This window comes from Orbicella franksi, chromosome 12 (genome assembly GCF_964199315.1).
Source record: "Orbicella franksi chromosome 12, jaOrbFran1.1, whole genome shotgun sequence".
Taxonomy (NCBI): domain Eukaryota; kingdom Metazoa; phylum Cnidaria; class Anthozoa; order Scleractinia; family Merulinidae; genus Orbicella; species Orbicella franksi.
In genome coordinates, this window is record NC_138156.1 from 19,534,553 (window position 1) to 19,551,852 (window position 17,300).

General features: G+C 38.5%; 3 protein-coding genes across 4 annotated transcripts in view; 2 read left to right on the forward strand and 1 right to left on the reverse strand.

The window, feature by feature from the left end:
* LOC145464373 (acyl-CoA dehydrogenase family member 11-like) overlaps nucleotides 1–17,261 on the reverse strand; it is a 37,342-nt gene extending 20,081 nt beyond the window's left edge. For both annotated transcript variants that reach the window (XR_014041428.1, XM_081448249.1), the window contains exons 1-11: nucleotides 15,530–17,261; nucleotides 14,053–14,285; nucleotides 13,276–13,375; nucleotides 12,907–13,033; nucleotides 11,862–12,004; nucleotides 10,948–11,022; nucleotides 10,415–10,489; nucleotides 9,955–10,049; nucleotides 8,903–9,002; nucleotides 7,817–7,957; nucleotides 6,817–6,909 (exon numbers count right to left, since the gene is read on the reverse strand). Coding sequence is in view for 1 of the 2 variants with exons in the window: in XM_081448249.1 (XP_081304375.1) it covers nucleotides 6,817–6,909; nucleotides 7,817–7,957; nucleotides 8,903–9,002; nucleotides 9,955–10,049; nucleotides 10,415–10,489; nucleotides 10,948–11,022; nucleotides 11,862–12,004; nucleotides 12,907–13,033; nucleotides 13,276–13,375; nucleotides 14,053–14,285; nucleotides 15,530–15,781 (1,434 nt within the window). In the remaining variant the exon portion in view is untranslated. The remainder of the gene's footprint in view (nucleotides 1–6,816; nucleotides 6,910–7,816; nucleotides 7,958–8,902; nucleotides 9,003–9,954; nucleotides 10,050–10,414; nucleotides 10,490–10,947; nucleotides 11,023–11,861; nucleotides 12,005–12,906; nucleotides 13,034–13,275; nucleotides 13,376–14,052; nucleotides 14,286–15,529) is intronic.
* LOC145464399 (BTB/POZ domain-containing protein 6-like) lies at nucleotides 1,268–2,359 on the forward strand. Its single transcript, XM_081448275.1, has one exon. It carries the CDS (start codon nucleotides 1,268–1,270, stop codon nucleotides 2,357–2,359), a length of 1,092 nt encoding a protein of 363 aa, XP_081304401.1.
* LOC145464379 (BTB/POZ domain-containing protein 6-like) lies at nucleotides 4,022–6,737 on the forward strand. Its single transcript, XM_081448257.1, has one exon. It carries the CDS (start codon nucleotides 4,022–4,024, stop codon nucleotides 5,477–5,479), a length of 1,458 nt encoding a protein of 485 aa, XP_081304383.1. The 3' UTR covers nucleotides 5,480–6,737.
* Nucleotides 17,262–17,300: the final 39 nt, after the last annotated feature.

The window sequence follows — 17,300 nt, forward strand, 5'->3', positions numbered from 1 at the left end:
GAATTTTTTCATGTTCATTAATGAGTAATTATACTGTTTCACAACAAAAACCACTTCTGTCGTCAGGGTAAACTGGCAAACAACAAGACCCACAATCAGAGAAAGAAGCAAGTTTATGCTCAACAACGATCTCTTTAACGATGTGAAGTTTTGGAATAAAAACGTTCTCTGGTTAAAAATATATTAAAAACATAAGCTTTCGACTATCAGTCTATAGCCTTTAACGAATGAAAAATGTGGCGCGCAAGCGAAAATATATACGAATGGGGTGCGAAAAATTGAGAATAAAAACAAGCGTGAAAAAAGCTAAAAGATAAAAATGTAAATGAGGCCTGATTACAATAAAATCGAGTATTGCCTAGGCAACGGTTTTGAGTTGTTTCCCGCGTCGACGGTTTTTGCTGTGTGCCAAGATTCTAGTGTTTTTCGAACGCGGTAATTGCCTTTGTCAATGACACAAGCATTGTCGAAATCAATGGAGTGATTGTTTTGCCACGCATGGTTGGCAACATTAGAGCCATTTGAACAGTTCTTCAAGTTTCGTTGATGTTCCTTTTTTCGGGTTTGGAAGCATCTTCCGGTTTCTCCTATGTAATTCCAACGGCAGTCTTTACATGGAATTTTGTAAACAACATTACATTGAAAATCCGAGGGTTGTCTGAACTTTGGTGACGGGAATTCTTGTTGAAGGGTTTTAAGTGGTTTGTTGACAACTCGGATATCATTTTTGCGGGGTAATCTTGTGAGGGGCTCGGTTAGGCCGCTGATGTAAGGGAGACATGCAAAACTCTGGTACATATTAGATGGATCAGCCCATTTGAAGAACATATAAACCAGTTCTTCTGGTGGAGGAACTGTAGATGGGGGTGGCTTCTTATTGAGAATGTTAGAAATAACAGAGGGTGGGTAACCATTAGCTTCTAACGCGGCCCTAACATGATTGGTTTCACGTGTTTTTCCTTCAAAGCTGCTAGGGAGGTTGGATGCCCGGAACAAGAGAGTCGAGGCCGTGCTGATTTTGTGTTCTTTTGCATGATGGGAAGAGAAATCCAAATAACGGTCAGTACTGAAGTTTGTTGTTCAAACGGCCGCTCAGAGCGAAAGTAAACAAGTGATTCCTGTTCACAATTTTGTGTTGTCGATTAGCAGTCCTGTGTTTGCAGCCATGTTTTACGGCGAGCTGGCGGAGACTACATGGTGCCATCATTGGCTGATAAATTCATGAAACATCTGCGAGTACGACAGTCTGTTGGAGTTGTTTCGTTACATGTACAGCGATGAAGTGATCTTGAGCCGAAGTAATGTGATGGGAGTGTTGTATTTGGCGAAGAAATACATGGTGCCTTCACTGGCTGATAAATGCATCAAATATCTGCAAGATAACTTAGATCCATCAAATGTTTTCAGCATCTTGCCCTCTGCTCAGAAATTCGAAGAGAAAAACCTGGTGGATCGATGCTGGAAAGTGATCAGTAAACAGACAGAAGAGGCTGTGAAATCGGGGTGTTTCGAGACCATTGAGAGGTCTTTACTTGAAGCAGTGGTCAAGCGTCACACTGGGGCGATTGAGGAGATAGAGCTTTTCAAAGCTGTTGACTTGTGGGCGACAAAGGAATGTGAGAGACAAGGTTTAGCAGCAGATGGGGAAGCGAAAAGAAGAATTCTTGGAGAAGAAATCATTAAAGGAATACGCTTTCCGATCATGGATGAAAACGATTTCGCTAGTGTGGTTTTAGACAGTAAAATATTAACACTAGAAGAATTTTCAAAAACCAAAAGATCAGGTTCTGACGGTGACATTCACCGATGCTGTAGATTTAACTCGTTATACAATCGCAGCGGATTAGCGGGTTTTTACGAATTTTTCTCACCTCGCTCTTCGCGCGCGCGCACGTGTATCGCGTTAGAGCCCGCTAATCCGCCTGTACTGCAGGTTAGACATAGCTCCTCGAGATGCCATTATATCGTATTTCCTGTAGACACAGATATCAAGCTACGCGGAGTGTGCTTATTTGGTAGTGAGGATAGTACTGTCTCTGTAGAACTGAAGTTAGCGTTGTATCGAAAGAGTACAATTTTGGCGCTTCAAAAAGGGCAATTTGCCTCAGAGCTTTTACAGGAGGAGGAGGAATTTAACTATTTTGGTTTTAAAGTCTTGTTTGACAACGTTATTCTAGAGAGATACACCGAGTACTATGTAGAAGCTAAAATAACTGGCCCTTATTCGACCTTTGGAGACAACGGTAATAGCACTGTTACATGTTCTGGAGTAACGTTTAAATTTAAAACATTATCTTGGCCAGTTAACTACACAACCACTCAATATGGTCAGTTTCCTAGATTAATCTTTTCTCTTTAAATACATATTTCTTCAGGACAATTAATTTAGATCATTTGTCGCAGATTTTTTTTTTAAAAAACTTAAAGTTGTGAATGTTTGTTTATTCAAAGAAAAGAAAATTGCGACTGCTTACAAAATTAAAGCTTTAAGCTCAGAAACTGTTTTCCATCAGAAACCACAGTGAGATGTATACACAAAAGAGCGATTATGAGCAATTTTCATTCCGGTTTGAATTCGCTTTTCACTTGGAACTCTCTAAGGAGAACATTTTAATGAACTCTGCCAGTTAAACCTTGCAATTCCCAAGAATAACCCAAAGCTAATTTTTCCTTACGATACTCATACATTGCGAACTTAAGGAAACAGGTGATGAGATTACTCGACTGAACACATAGTTGTACTGTTTATAGTGCTGCAGTGTTCTAACAGACATTGACTTCAGTTCTCATTAAATGTTTGTAGAGCAACAGTGTGAAACAAAGAAGAACAAGGAAAGCAAATCTCAAATTGAAATAATTCGCCTGAATCTTAGTACAACAAACTGAAACCTTTGGTAGCACAAACTTTGTTTACTGTACTTCACAGGGCAGGTGTATTTTGTGTGTGTTATTTGACGCACTGAAAAACAATGGCTTAAGTAAGAATTTTCCACAAAGATTGGCCGAGAAAAGTAGTTTGATAGTGTAAATGATGAATTGCAATGTTGAAAGGAAAATGTAAACAATATAATTTTGTGTACTGAAAGTTGAATGTATAATGTACGTTCAGTCCTGTAAACGACGAATGTGATTAAAATATATTTTTCAATAAACTAACTTGGGAATATAACTCACTGTCCTGATTTACAAACAGATTCTAAAACTAACATTAATTAAAATGAATGTTTAACAATAACAAACGAGAATCAGTTGTTTTACAGCTTCAAAATGAAAGTATATTGTGCAATACAGCTAAGAGTTAGACTGTTCACAGTCCCCCATTTTTCCGTGAGATCGTAGATGTCGATCGTTGAGCTCGACGGGCCGCCATCTTGATCTCTTGATGCGAGCGAAACTGGAGAGAGTACAAAATGCCCGTGGGTAGGGGTGGTGGAGGGCACGGCCCACGCTATTAACCCCACCGCCACTACCCACGGACATTTTGTACTCTCCCCAGTTTCGCTCGCATCAGGAGACCAAGATGGCGACCCATCGAACTCAACGATCGACATCTACGATCTCACGGAAAAATAGGGGACTGTGAACAGTCTAGCTAAGAGTAGGAGTGACCTTTATTCTCAAAATAAATTTTTAAAGTGAAATGCGTACGTCCAAAAATGTTTGCCACATTATCAAGTAGACTCTTGATTAATATAAGGATTATTAATAAATATTCTCAGAATTGATTTTAAGAGAAATATAGGCAATCAGTGTGGAGAATTTATAGTTTGAGAGCTTGTAATCAAGTCGAAAAATTGATTGCAGGATATTGTCGCAAAAGTAGTTATGTCTAGAAACGCTCCGATTAACAAATTATGACGCAAACCCTATTTTGGACAGCCATTCAACGTAAAAAAATATTAAACTGAACAAAAGTAATGAAAAATGTGAGTAAAATTCAACTCAAGCAGTTCCTATCCCACTAAAATAAGGTTGGTCACGCTTACTGAATGCGTGATTACCCTCACGCTGAGTGTGTGACATGTTCGTGTTAAAATTTATGCTGTATTCAAATTTGGTCAGGCTACCGCTGCCACACTACGAATCTACACGCCTAGCAAGTTGGAACTTTCAACTCAGGACGCAAGCCATGTCTGTCGTCGGGAAAAACTGGCAAACGACAAGACCCACAATCAGAGAAAGAAGCAAGTTTATGTTCAACAATGATCTCTTCAGCGATGTGAAGTTTGTTGTGAAAAGGGCCGATGACACAGGTAGAAGTAAACAAGTGATTCCAGCTCACAAGTTAGTGTTGTCGATTAGCAGTCCTGTGTTTGAAGCCATGTTTTACGGTGAGCTGGCGGAGACTTCAGACTCTATTGAACTGCCTGACTGTGAGTATGACAGCCTGTTGGAGTTGTTTCGTTACATGTACAGCGATGAAGTGAACTTGAGTGAAAGTAATGTAATGGGAGTGTTGTATTTGGCGAAGAAATACATGGTGCCTTCACTGGCTGAGAAGTGCACGAAATATCTGCACGACCATTTAGATCCATCAAATGTTTTCAGCATCCTGCCCTCTGCTCAAAAATATGAAGAGATAAAACTGGTCGACAGATGCTGGGAAGTTATCGACGAGGAGACGGAAGAGGCTATGAAATCTGACGGATTTTGGACAATCGAGAGATCCTTACTTGAAGTAGTAGTCGAGCGTGAAACTCTGACGATCAAAGAGATAGAGCTGTTTAAAGCTGTTGACTTGTGGGCAGCAAAGGAATGTGAAAGACAAGGTTTAGCAGCAGATGGTGCCATTAAAAGGAATATTCTCGGAGAAGATCTGATTAAAAGAATACGCTTTCCAACGATGAAGCAAGAAGATTTTGCTAGTGTGGTGTTAGACAGTGAAATCTTAACTCCAAAAGAAATCGTCAGTATTGTCAAATATCTGAGTTCAGTTCCGAGGTCCCCAGTGGGATTTCCAGAAAAGAAAAGATGTGGTTTTGCTTGTGCCGATGACATTCAACGATGTTGCAGATTTACTTCGTTGTCAAACAGTCCTCGCCGTTTGTACTCTGACCCTTTTCACGATGTCATCAATTTTTCCATAGACAAAGACATAGAGCTACATGGATTGTGCTTATTTGGTAGTGAGAACAATACTTACTCGGTAGAATTGAAGATAATGAAGACCTCGAGTGGAAAGATTTTGGCGTCCAAAGCGGGTCAGTTTGGGTCAAAGCTATTACAGTGCGAGATAGGTAGCTACTATGGTTTTGAAGTATTATTTGACAGGAATATCATTTTAAAGAAGCACACCACGTATGAGATGTGGGCTAAAATAAGAGGGCCTGGTTCGCTGCTCGGAGAAAACGGTGTTAGTTCTATTAAATGTCGAGAAGTTACTTTCACGTTTATCAAAAATCAGCATTTAGCTGTCGGTTTCAATGCAACGGATCTTCAAATTGGTCAATTTCCCGAATTGCTTTTTGTCTTAAAATAGATATGATTTTCTCTCAATGCGTTTTGCTGATTCGACAAAGATTTTTAAATTCAATACCCGGTGTTATTCACAATCAATACTCATTTATTCACATTGCAAAGTGTTCAGGAGCATGAAGCGAATGAATGACAGTCGAAGTTTGAACAATGTATGTATAGGTAATCATACGGTTTATCTCGTTCAATTTGGAATTAATTTACACCAGTGAGTTTTTCAAAAAGCTGAAATTGCGCGAGCCGTTTCGGCGAGTGCAATTTCAGATTTTTGAAAAACTCACAGGTACAAATTGATTCCAAATTGAACGAGAAAAACCGTACGATTACTTATTAATAATATAAACATGAAAAAATTTGCGTAGAGGAAGTGCCAAAAGACCTTTCTTGAAGCCATTTTTTCTCATTTGAGAAAACATTTTTCAAAGTTTCCGCACAAAATTTTCGTCATCATTTTACGTAATATCATCGGCTTCGAAAATTTCCTATTGTCTTTCAGCCAATCATGATCCAGAATTACGATGTGTAATTCTGCACTGGTATTACACTTTTTGCACTGGTGTTACACTTGAACTACACTGCTCTCAGCCAATCATAGCCTGCGAATACAACCGCCTCTCATTCGCTCCCGCTACTACGTGCGAAACGCGAAGAAACACTCTATTCGCGTTTCGTACGTAGTAGCGGGAGCGAATGAGAGGCGGCTGTATTCGCAGGCTAAGCCAATCAGAATCGATTAATTTTTTCATGTATACTATTATGTCCATAAATCTTACGGGTTTCATGTGCGCTTATGCTACACGAGTCACAAAATTTACCTACTGTTTGTATAGCGGATGGAATATAAGCAAAGCATGTAAAATATGCGATAAAATTGAACGACGATTCGGAGTTGTCATGACACCACTATCAAGTTCATTATCAAATGTAGCGGCACGGAATTTTTTGGTTACAGTTTTACTTTAGTGACCCACGTAAATAGTTTTAGCTTAACAATACAAAAACAAAAGAAAAAATACATGTACAGAAGGAAAACCCTGAACAAGAACTGCTTTCCTAAATATAGCACTACCTAGACGTTAGTTATTAAATTAATAAAATCAAAAGTTAACTAAGAAAAGGTTTGGAAAAAACTTCCTAACCTTCAACTTTGTTACGGATACATTACTTTGTAGCTGCACCTAGTGTATTCCAATTCATGAATTGAAGCATTGAGTCATTTTTGATTTACTCCACGAATTGCATTCCTCTCTGTCCAGTTAATATAGCTAATTAAGTATGGATATAAATAGCGTCCCAAATTGATGAATAGCTATCTGCCATGTATAATAAAGTCTTTGTTACCTGGGCATCTCTCATTAATCCTGGTATCCCTGTGTCCTCAATATATCCTTGACCTCCGAAACTCTCCAGACCTTCTGAGCTGACCTGCATGGACTGTCAAAGTACAGTCATTTAAAAATGCCAACACTACACATAATGCTCTCTTTGTGATGCGTGTTATCGCACGTGTTGCGTGTTACGCGTGTTACCGCACACGTATTCCGCCATACGCATGTTTTCCAAGACACTATCCGCCATTCACATGTTTCCTAAGACTATTTTACCGCCATTCACGTGTTTTTTTCTTAGAAATTTCCCCGCCATTTGACTTGAAAGCCACGTGGGAGTCAATGGTCTATTTCATCTGTTTAATGTTACCAGAACAACATCTTTGACAGTCAGACACCAAGAGCCAGAAATTCAAAATGTAACCATTGATCACCATTAGCAAGTCGTTGTTTAGCCCCCCCTCCCCCCCCCAAAAAAAACAGGAAATCGTTACCCTGATTGTTAAAATGTCTATGTCACAGAAGTGTTTGTTGTTGTTGTTGTTTTTGTCGTTAGAATTTCTGTGTTACAGAAGTGTTTGTTGTTGTTGTTGTTGCTGTTGTTTTTGTTGTTAGAATTTCTGTGTTACAGAAGTGTTTGTTGTTGTTGTTGTTGGCATAACTACTCTATAAAGCCTAATTCAACTAGCGACATAAAGACATGAACATTACGACATAAGAAGAACGTTATGTCGGTATGTTTGCAGTGTGAACATCCTGACATAATGACATAACAGAAACATGACAGCATGAACATAACGCCAAATGAAACAACACTGATCGTTTTCACATGTTGATGTTCCCATTACCGACATAAGAGATTATGTCGTTAATCATTATGTAGTTAAGCCGTTATGTTGCTAGTGTGAACCAGACCTAACTCAGCAGGCCCCTATCAAAGAAACACCAAGCATTGCACCTTATTCCGTGACTTACTGATCGTATGTTGCATCATAATGCATAACAGGTCTTACCTGTTTAGCAGTGTACAGTTTTGTGATTGGTGTAAGAAGTCTCAAGAGCTGTAGTTCAACATCTGATGCCTTGTTACACTCCTGTTTACCGAGCAAACGGCCAACTTCCATTGTCAGTAGAAAGGCTGCACGAGTCTCTACCTGGTTAATATGAAAGTTAAAATGTTATTCCATCTAAAGCTTCTAAAGCTTAAGAAATCTTACAGGGTGAGGGTCTTGAATACACACAAAGGGGGCCTGCTATGTTTCAGGGTGGAAATGTCCACTGGAAAAATTGAATGAAAGCTCTAAAGAAAGGTGATAAATCTGGGTTTGACTTAAGCTTTATCTGGCACCGAAAAGACACCATTCTAAATCAGACACAATAATGTTAAGAGCTACAGTGACCTTAAAGACATAAAGACAATGTCACTGAATGCTCTCTTCTGATAAATTTTAAAGATTTCATTCCTTATAAAACTCAGTATTAAAAAAAAAGTATGGCTGTATTTCTTATTTCTGTTTCCTTTGCATAGAATCCTAAAAGACAACTTGACGGGTAAAAATATTTACAGTCTGTACTGAACAATCTAAATGGGACCAAGTGAAAGCACTCCTGTCTCTTTCAAATGGGCTCCTCCCCCACCCCACCCCCCACCCCCAAATCTTAACTGTAAACATATCAAAAGGTTAGAGAGAGACATAAGGGTCAGTCAGTAATTGGAAGGATGGAAGAAGCTTTCTCTTCTTTGGGAAGAAAATACCATTCAAAGTCACCTTACTCATGTAAGAAACGCACTAGCATGCGAGCAGGCTCAAGTTTGAGGACCACAAGTGAGAATGGCATAGCCACAAGCGCCAAATCAAGTGGTGAATCTGCAAAACAAGAAAGTAACTTTCTTGGTGCCTGTTCACCAGAATCCACTCTGCCAAATCACTTCACTCGCCAACGCTTGTGAGTGACTCAAAGGTGAGCCTGCTTGCAGGCTAGAAACACACCATCAGCTGGATCTTTCCTCCACCCTCCCCACCCCCAACCCAATTTAGTGAATGAAAACCTTATGTCTTGCCTGTTACACAAGTTCAGCAAGCAAGAAAACCACTTACCTCCATTCTAGCGAGTGTCTGCATGTGAAGGGGGTGATCCACTAGTAATTTCCCAAACACTGATCTTCTCAAACAATAATCCTGAGCCAAACTCATAATCCTGCAAACCAAGGATACGATTAAAATATAATAAACAGACTGCAAGGCTGGTATGAAACCTCCAATGGAAAAAGAATGCTATACAGTAAAATCCTCATTTTTTGCAACCAATTTTTCAAACCTTTCAATTATTTAGCCTGAAATGTGGGTCATATCCTACCCTCAGCCTAATCCCCAGACTGAAATTTCAGTTACCACTTACTCAAAGCAATTTGTTCCTCCCTTGGCCAAAAAGGTTAGGAGAAATTTACCCTACATTTTTCAAATCTCTTGATATTTAAAGCCTATTTTTATTCCCCTAGATTGCTTGAAGAATTGGGATTCCAGTGTACATCATCAGGCTGACACCATACATGTAGCTTTCTGCTTCTACTACATCTCATCAGCCAAGCTCAAAATTTAATTTCAATTTAATTTTTAAACTCAAATTTATATTTTTTAAAATGTAAATTTCCCTTACTAGTTGCCAAAAAATTCTCTCATATTAAGAAACTATCTATAAATACTAGTCAGCAAGTTTCTTTGTCGATATCAACTGTAGATGTTGACCTCTCTTGGGAATTTAACCGAGGTTGAGCATTTAATTGCCTTTACATGGTCACTCAACCAAGTCTTAACATAATGTTGCATCTTTATTACTTTCTTTCACTTCAGTTGCCCAATCAAAATGCAAGAACAATGCAAGGCAGATTCTCAAGCTCCATACACTTGCAGTCTGACAAATATTGACATCTCTGCATGAGCCTACATTTCTTGCAATTTGATTTGCTAGTTAAAACAGAAGTTATCAAAAAGACTAAATCAAAAACACTTGATCATGTGGCAATGGTACATCAATCTAGATCTTTACTGTTATTTAAGTAAAACAAATATTGTCAACACAGTTTTCTTTCACAAATTAAGGTCAAAAAAAGTTATTAAATGATTTTCTCTATTTCCAAACCTATCCTTACCTCCTTATAACACTTGATGCCGAGATACTGTTGTGAAAACGTGTTATCGTTAACATGTCTGATATACAAGAAACCCCACGGCCTTCCTCAGACACCTGAAAACAGTTGACAAAACACATTATGTGATTCCATGCACAATGTTTAAACTTGTCTCATCAGACGAATACTGCAAATTCAAATGATTTCTGATAAAAAAAACAAAAAGAGTGAGAGTAAAGTGCCTTGCTTGCCCCAAAATAGTGAAGAAGAAAAATGACTGAGGTTAAATTTCTTTACCCTCAAGATGCACCAATATTATATAAAAAGAAATTATGAAACCCTTAGGTAATGGTGTTAGCTCAATGAAGTGCAAATTTGTGACCAAAGTGTCATGAATGAGTAGTACACTGTTTGCATTATGCAGCCGCTGCAAAAAGAGTTGTCAGGGATCAAACTGTCAGGTTTTCCATTCCCTGCTTACCTTGTAAGCACGTGATCCATCAAGCAGAAGCTCAGCTGTTGGAAGCTGCCTGGTACCCAGTTTATTTTTTAATCTCTGCAATCAGTTGTAATTACACATCAATACCTTTTTTGTCTTTTTATTGTGGAGGTACATTGTACATGTTGAGGACAAGGGGGAGGGCAGCAACCCAGAAGATTCCTCAATTACTGTTTTTGGGATTTGAAAACAACACATTTTCAGCTAGAATAGCATACTTCACTGTCCTACAGCAGCCTATCAATTAAATCTTCTACTTGTAAACCACTTTACCAAATTTTAAAATTGACAGTACACCAGCAACAGAACACAAATGCCTTCTATATGGAAGAAGCTTTGAAGGATATTCTAGGCATCAAGCAAAAATTTGTCAATGAAAAAAGAATCAATGAAATGAATGTGCATGTAGTGAAATAAGTTAGCATTCTGTCTTTCAGAATGAAATCAATTTAACATTAAATATACAAACTAACTCATACATTATTATTAATAACTACTTTGAATTAAGCTGTTACCTGAACTTCAATGTTATTTAATTTGCCATCTTCATTTCTTGTTAATAGGTAAAACATGGTGAGGCCCTTGGTTCCCTGAAACAGTAAACACCTTTTAGTTAGTTACCTTAAAAAAGGTTCAGCAGTCACATTATTTGATTTGCATCTCTCACAATAATTTATTGTTTTGCATGTGTTCTCTTGGCATGTGTTTTGCATCTGTAGGTAGAAGCTTTCAGGTTGATTTTAGTATCATTTTTATACAAATAGCAGCTACTGTAGGTTTTAAGATGGCAGCCACCACCAGTTAGATATTAGCAATATGTAGGACTGGTACCTAGTGCCAAGTGATGGTTACCAAGCTAGGCACGGTAGCCCAGGAGTAGGAGAGCCACGATTATCCGTATCGTATCTAGTTTTAATAAAGTGCCTTCGTAGTTGTAGCCTTCGTCCATTGTTTATAACAGATATGCTGCTATTCTGGTGTTCCTGGTAGGAAATTTTACTTTTATTTTTGTTTGGCGCTTAGTAATATAGTCGATTTCGTCAATTGCAACCCCAGTGTGTCTGTGGTGTGTAATGCATACCTTGAGTGATATATGGAACATGTGTGCAGTAGCAAAATTAGGCAGCGTCCTAGTCTTAAGTATTTGCTGTCTTCATGTACTGCCTTCACACCTTTCTTCTATCTAAGTGTTGAAATGTCATCCCATGTATGATGCCACAGGATGACATTATAACACTGGGAATTCAGACATTCTGTCTCCTTGCCTGGGTCCTTGAGGGTCAAGTGTGAGAAGATGGCTGACACTTTAGAATAGTATAATCCTTAAGTCTGGACTAGTTACTTAAATAGGTTCCCAAACTTGTGGTTTACTTTGCTTTTTGAAAACTACTAACTTTATACTTCACAAATGACAATGGGTAGTACTTACAGGTACAGTAGAGCCATCAGGGTTCTGTACTCTTGCTAGAGTTAGTGTCACATCTGCATCTGTAGCTGAACTGAACCATTTATAACCATACAGTTTGTAGGTACCATCATCCTGAGGAACAGCTATGGTCTCTGTTCCATTTGCTACAGAAACAAGACAAAAACAAGACAAACACCCAGGTAATAGTATTATTCTAAATGTTGAAAACTGTTAGCTATATAAGATAATGCTGTACAATATTCAGGACATCATTTTCCTTTTATTCTAACTTGCATTTACGTATGTCTTTCTTCTCTTATGATAATCATATCATCTTTAATGTAAATGTTAATTTAAATTATACTTAACATGCGGCCAATGCCAACTTATATCTGCATGACAGTGACCAACTAGAAAGCTCATTGGCTACTTTGGTCACTATATACAACCAGATATCGTTTCTTCTAGTTAATTTCTAATTGTATTTTTTTCTGTTTTATTGTAAACCATGTTATTTTAAGTTGTTTTCTGTAACCAGTGTGCAATAATAAAATACTGAAAACTGAACTGAAAGTACTATTAGTCAACAGTCTAGAGCAACATTTCTGATGACAGGACAAAGGATTGCAATAGCATTGCTCAACTTGTGTTGAACATTGTTGAAGTGTGACCCTTGTTACACGTTGTTGTGTAAATGATCGAATGATTTATTATTCAAGAAACTACATTATACATACTCATTATGCATACATAGTGCATGCCGATGTGATAGAATGTGCTGATGCATCTGATTACACATGCATATTACTACATGTGCAACACCCTGAATTAATTAATTCAGACTAACAGACAAATCTTACAGATCAATCCATCAATCACCAGTAAAGACATTGACTGAAGACATTGACAGGAGCAGATGGCTCTTTCATCAGACATACAATCATGTCATATGTAAACTGGGTACTTTCTGTCAACCACATACATGTCCTTTTCCACTACCAGCTGCAGACAACCTATTTCTCTCACTATTTAGTAAATATACTGTCTGAATAATTCATTAACTCACCAACATCTGAACCTCCTTTTCTTTCTGTCATCCACTGACCAGATGTCCAGAATTTCTCAGGATCTCTGCTTGTCAAATGATTGTACGCATCCTGTAGAACACTTAGATTCTCTGTTAAATCTGAGACCTACAAATTAAACGTACAAAACACTATTATAAAAATCAACATGGTAAAGCAGGGAACTTTACAATAGCAAGTGTACTGACATATGAAAACTACTGTAGGTGTTAGTTTGGAATAAAAAAGTATCACTTTCTGAACAAGAGCAAATGTACAAAAGAAGCCATGAAATAGCACCTAAGAGCCACAGTCTAGAGTATCAAAATTTAGAAAGGACAACATTGGACAGAGTTAAATGCAGACACTACCTCAATAGTCTTGGCTGCTCCATCAGTCATTGCCAATGGACAAGAGTACAAACCAGAGGAAGGAGAAAACATGAATAGCTTCACAGCTTGATATATGCGACTAAAAATACCAAAAAAATGTCAACTGAAGGTGAAATGCTCTTTAAGTCCCAGGGATTGTAGATTATTTATGCTAGACTTACAACCTACATGCAGCAGTCTGGGTTCAAGCCCTGGCCAAGGTCATTGTGCTGTGTTCTTAAACAAGCCTCTCTACACACACGAGTGAAACCAGTGAGCTGTCCATGATAATGATCTGTCAAGATGCCTAGGGGTATCCTGGAGAAGACTTGCATCCTATCTAAAGGAAGTAGCAATACCAGTGTGCAGGGCAAGTCATGTTCAATAGCCTGGAGCTAGTGGATATTGCAGCCATGGTGGTAGATTTTGTCCTTCATTTACTCAACTGGCAAGTGATTCAGTTACTCCAGAAGCTTTTTGAGGAAATTTGCATAACAGATTGAAGTACTATAAGAGTAGAAATTTTGGGGTCTATTGAGAATGACACTCAGGTTAGTATCATAGCTATAGCTTGCCTGAGAGACGAGCCCAAAAATCAGTTTTCTTTGCACACAGAATACTTCAGATTACTACATGTTACTTGCTACTCCGTTGATCACCGATCACCAAATCAATTAGATTGGAACAGAAGTGTTGTTCCAACAAAAACTCATTTAGAAAAATGAACAAATCAGCTTTATCGCCTGCCCACCTCCCACAAAAAAAAAAGACTTTTACCTCCACTGTCCATATTTCCTTTCATAGGGAATGGATATAAGTCCTTCTTCAGCTGACACATCATGTAACTGTTTCCATCCCTTACAAGTCTGAATATTGTCCACTCTTCTGCCCCATGCATCAAAATGCTCTAGTTTTGGTGGCTGCAGCTCACATTCTCGTCCCATGGAGTATATATCAGTTGCCACTCTATGTCCAAAATGTTCTAAGTCTGACCAGATTTCTTGTAAAATCTGAGGTTGGAAACAAAAACACAGCAGAACATGATTAAGCATTTTCTAACATAAAATGAAACCAAAGAAAGCAGCTTTTGTAGATACTGTATTAGGGAAATGGTGACAAGAGCTCACTCTGAGATCGTGCGCACTACATGTGGTATGATACAGTGAGTTCAGTGACCATTTTGCAATGCTAAATCTTGATAGATCCTATAGATAGTGCACACAAATTATTTAAATAAAGTTTTGTCTGAAATAAGGCTTGTGTCTGGCAAAACGAAACAAGCATGTCCAAATATCAGCCAGGAATTTGACAGTTGAATTTGCTACTAGACAATTTCCAATAATTATTATTGTTCATTATCCAGGGGTGGGATAGAGATGCCCATAAGGGACCTAAAGGAGGAGGGAAGGGGCAAAGTGAAAATCAGTCCTCTCTTCCGGCACAATGGTGTATTAATGACACCAATTAGATAGGTAAAGTCTGCATGCGAGCCAAGTGGCCCATCAGGCCGGAGCTTATCCCGGTTTCTGTAGCATGAAGCGACTAGGAGTATTTCTACTTCCCCTGGATGGGATGCTAGTCCTTTGCAGGGTTACCCCCCAATATTAAGTTTGCCATTACCCATTTATACACCTGGGTGGAGAGTGGCACTGTGAGAGTAAAGTGTCTTGCCCAAGAACACAATGCAGTGTCCCCGGCCAGGTCTTGCACCTAGACCACTTGATCTGGAGACGAGTGCACTAACCGTGAGGCCACTGCACCTGTCAAATTAGGTGTTCAAAAATTATTCTAGCAATCTGGATGTTTTAATTTGAAGTGAAAAAGAAGGATAGGCTCTTCCCCTAAAATAAATCAATTGAGTCAGATTCAAATATAAGCAAGAAATAATAATCAATAATCAACCAAGAGAAGTCAATAAATAATTGACCCAATACCAGGCTGCAAAAATCGGCGACTCAAAAGATCTCAAAACATGGACCCCCAATCTGGACCCCCTTCAGAAAAGGATGCCAAACTTTCAAAATGGAAAACCATGTCTTGTGCTGTCCCCTACACAAACACACTTCCATATGTCTTTCCAGTCCAGCAGTGACTTTCATACTTCATCTAAGTTGTTAACATTTCGTTATGACAGGAATTCAAATAGAAAATAAGCTTAAATAAATAAGAATAATACTAAAAAAAAAAAAGACACAGTTGACACTCTTGTATTGAATGAGTTGACCACATCGAAAATATAAATTAGTAGCTCTACCTCGTTTGGAAGGATTCTTTTCAAGTACGACAGCAAAAATAAATCGCCACTGAACTGATTCCGAAGCCTTGGTGCTTCTTGAAAGAAAGACCCTCTCTTGGAAGCAGCAAATGCGGTGCCTCTAAAACTATCTGGAACATCACGATTGTTCAGTTCAAACGCTGTTTGTATGTTCTCTGAAGCTGAAGTGCTTTTGCACGCAACGAAACTTTGAAGAAAGAATCTTCTGGGTATCACTCTTACCCTCAACATCTTAATTGAATATAGACTATGATGACTCAGACAGTGGAAAATAAAATCGCTCAACAAGACTTTCCATCACATCTCAGCTGTTAAGGTCTGCAGATTCTGTAGCCATGTTGTTTATGGCTCAGCAACCGCGCTTTCAACAAGGAAATGCGCCACGCGAGAAACACGCGTGTTTTCCCGCGAAATATAGGGTATTCCCTCCATCACTTGCCCTTGCAGAGCCGCTTTTATAATGTCTGCACAAAACAGTAGTCGCTTCTGACATCTTCGTTAATTAATCCGTAAACTTCCTTGAAGACTTATAAGACTGTTTTTTTTTCTTTTTTTTTTCGATACCCCGTAACGTACGTCTGTTCTCAGCACAAGCGCTTCCTAGAATTACGGGTTAAAGAAGAAAAGAAAAGCGGAAAAGATGACCGAAAAGAAAAGCAACATGAATTACCTGCCTATGCCGATATAAATCAAGAGACCAGAAGAGCAAGTAAAGCACTCTTTTTCACTCACAGGAATGTCAAATTTATTGATCTGACTGATACTCTAACTAGGATTGATTCCCACCGCTTTCTCGGGTCGGGCCGGGGCTTCTTTACCCAAAACTCGAGCATAAACTGTATTCGGAACATATTTTTCATTACGGACACTCAGTGTATCACGTATAGAACCTCTCAAGATTTGTTTTTGTGCAACAGGAAATATTTCAGTTTCAGGAAAGTTTCAAAAGTTAATGTAATTCAAACTTTATTGAACTAGATTGCCATGTCCGTATTTAAGAAATACCTCGTTTCAAGTTTCCCTTCGAGAAGAATAGAAACTTTACAAAATTTCCATAATACGCACCTCTAGCTAACTTATGAGCATTGAAATCTATTGTTCAAAATCGGAAACCAACAGTAACACGTGTAAAAAGTGTTCAAATACTTTCAATTGAATGGTTAGACCCTAGTGTTTCAACGACAGACTCAAAAAGCCCTTTCTGCCCCTCTGATAGTCAAAACATACGTCGTTTGTTTATTCGCTGCGCGCAAGCGTCTTCTTTAGGGATAAGTTCCAAAGTTGGTATTCCACCGTAAGTAATGAGAGTTTACTTCTCACCGAGCCAGAGGTATTATTTGGAATTGCTCGTCCCTATACGCACCGGATGATCCTCAACCACCTCATAATGCTAGGCAAATAGTTACTTATATAATACTGTGTTCGTTTTCAGTGATTTCATCTCATTAGTGCAGGATAAAATCGAGATAAAAAATTTATTGCTGCCACGTCAAATGGTGGGAGGGGATTTCAACAGATGTGGAAATTCTTTCTCATCAGTTAAGGTGTCTCTCTTACAGCGTATTTCAAGTCATCAAGTGTCGTAATGTAACGTATTGTAAGTAGGTTGTGCCATGTATTGAACCTGATGTTCCTAAGTAAGTAATTATCTCGTATTGTAAGCAAGCAAGTAACGCAATGTAAGGTATTGTAAGGTTTTTCATGTATTGTAAGTGATGTTTGTAAGTTAACAAAAAAAATAATAATAATA

Excerpts from the sequence above, each read along its gene's own strand:
- LOC145464399 (XM_081448275.1), top strand. The coding sequence starts at position 1,268 with ATGTACAGCGATGAAGTGATCTTGAGCCGAAGTAATGTGATGGGAGTG.
- LOC145464379 (XM_081448257.1), top strand. The coding sequence starts at position 4,022 with ATGTTCGTGTTAAAATTTATGCTGTATTCAAATTTGGTCAGGCTACCG.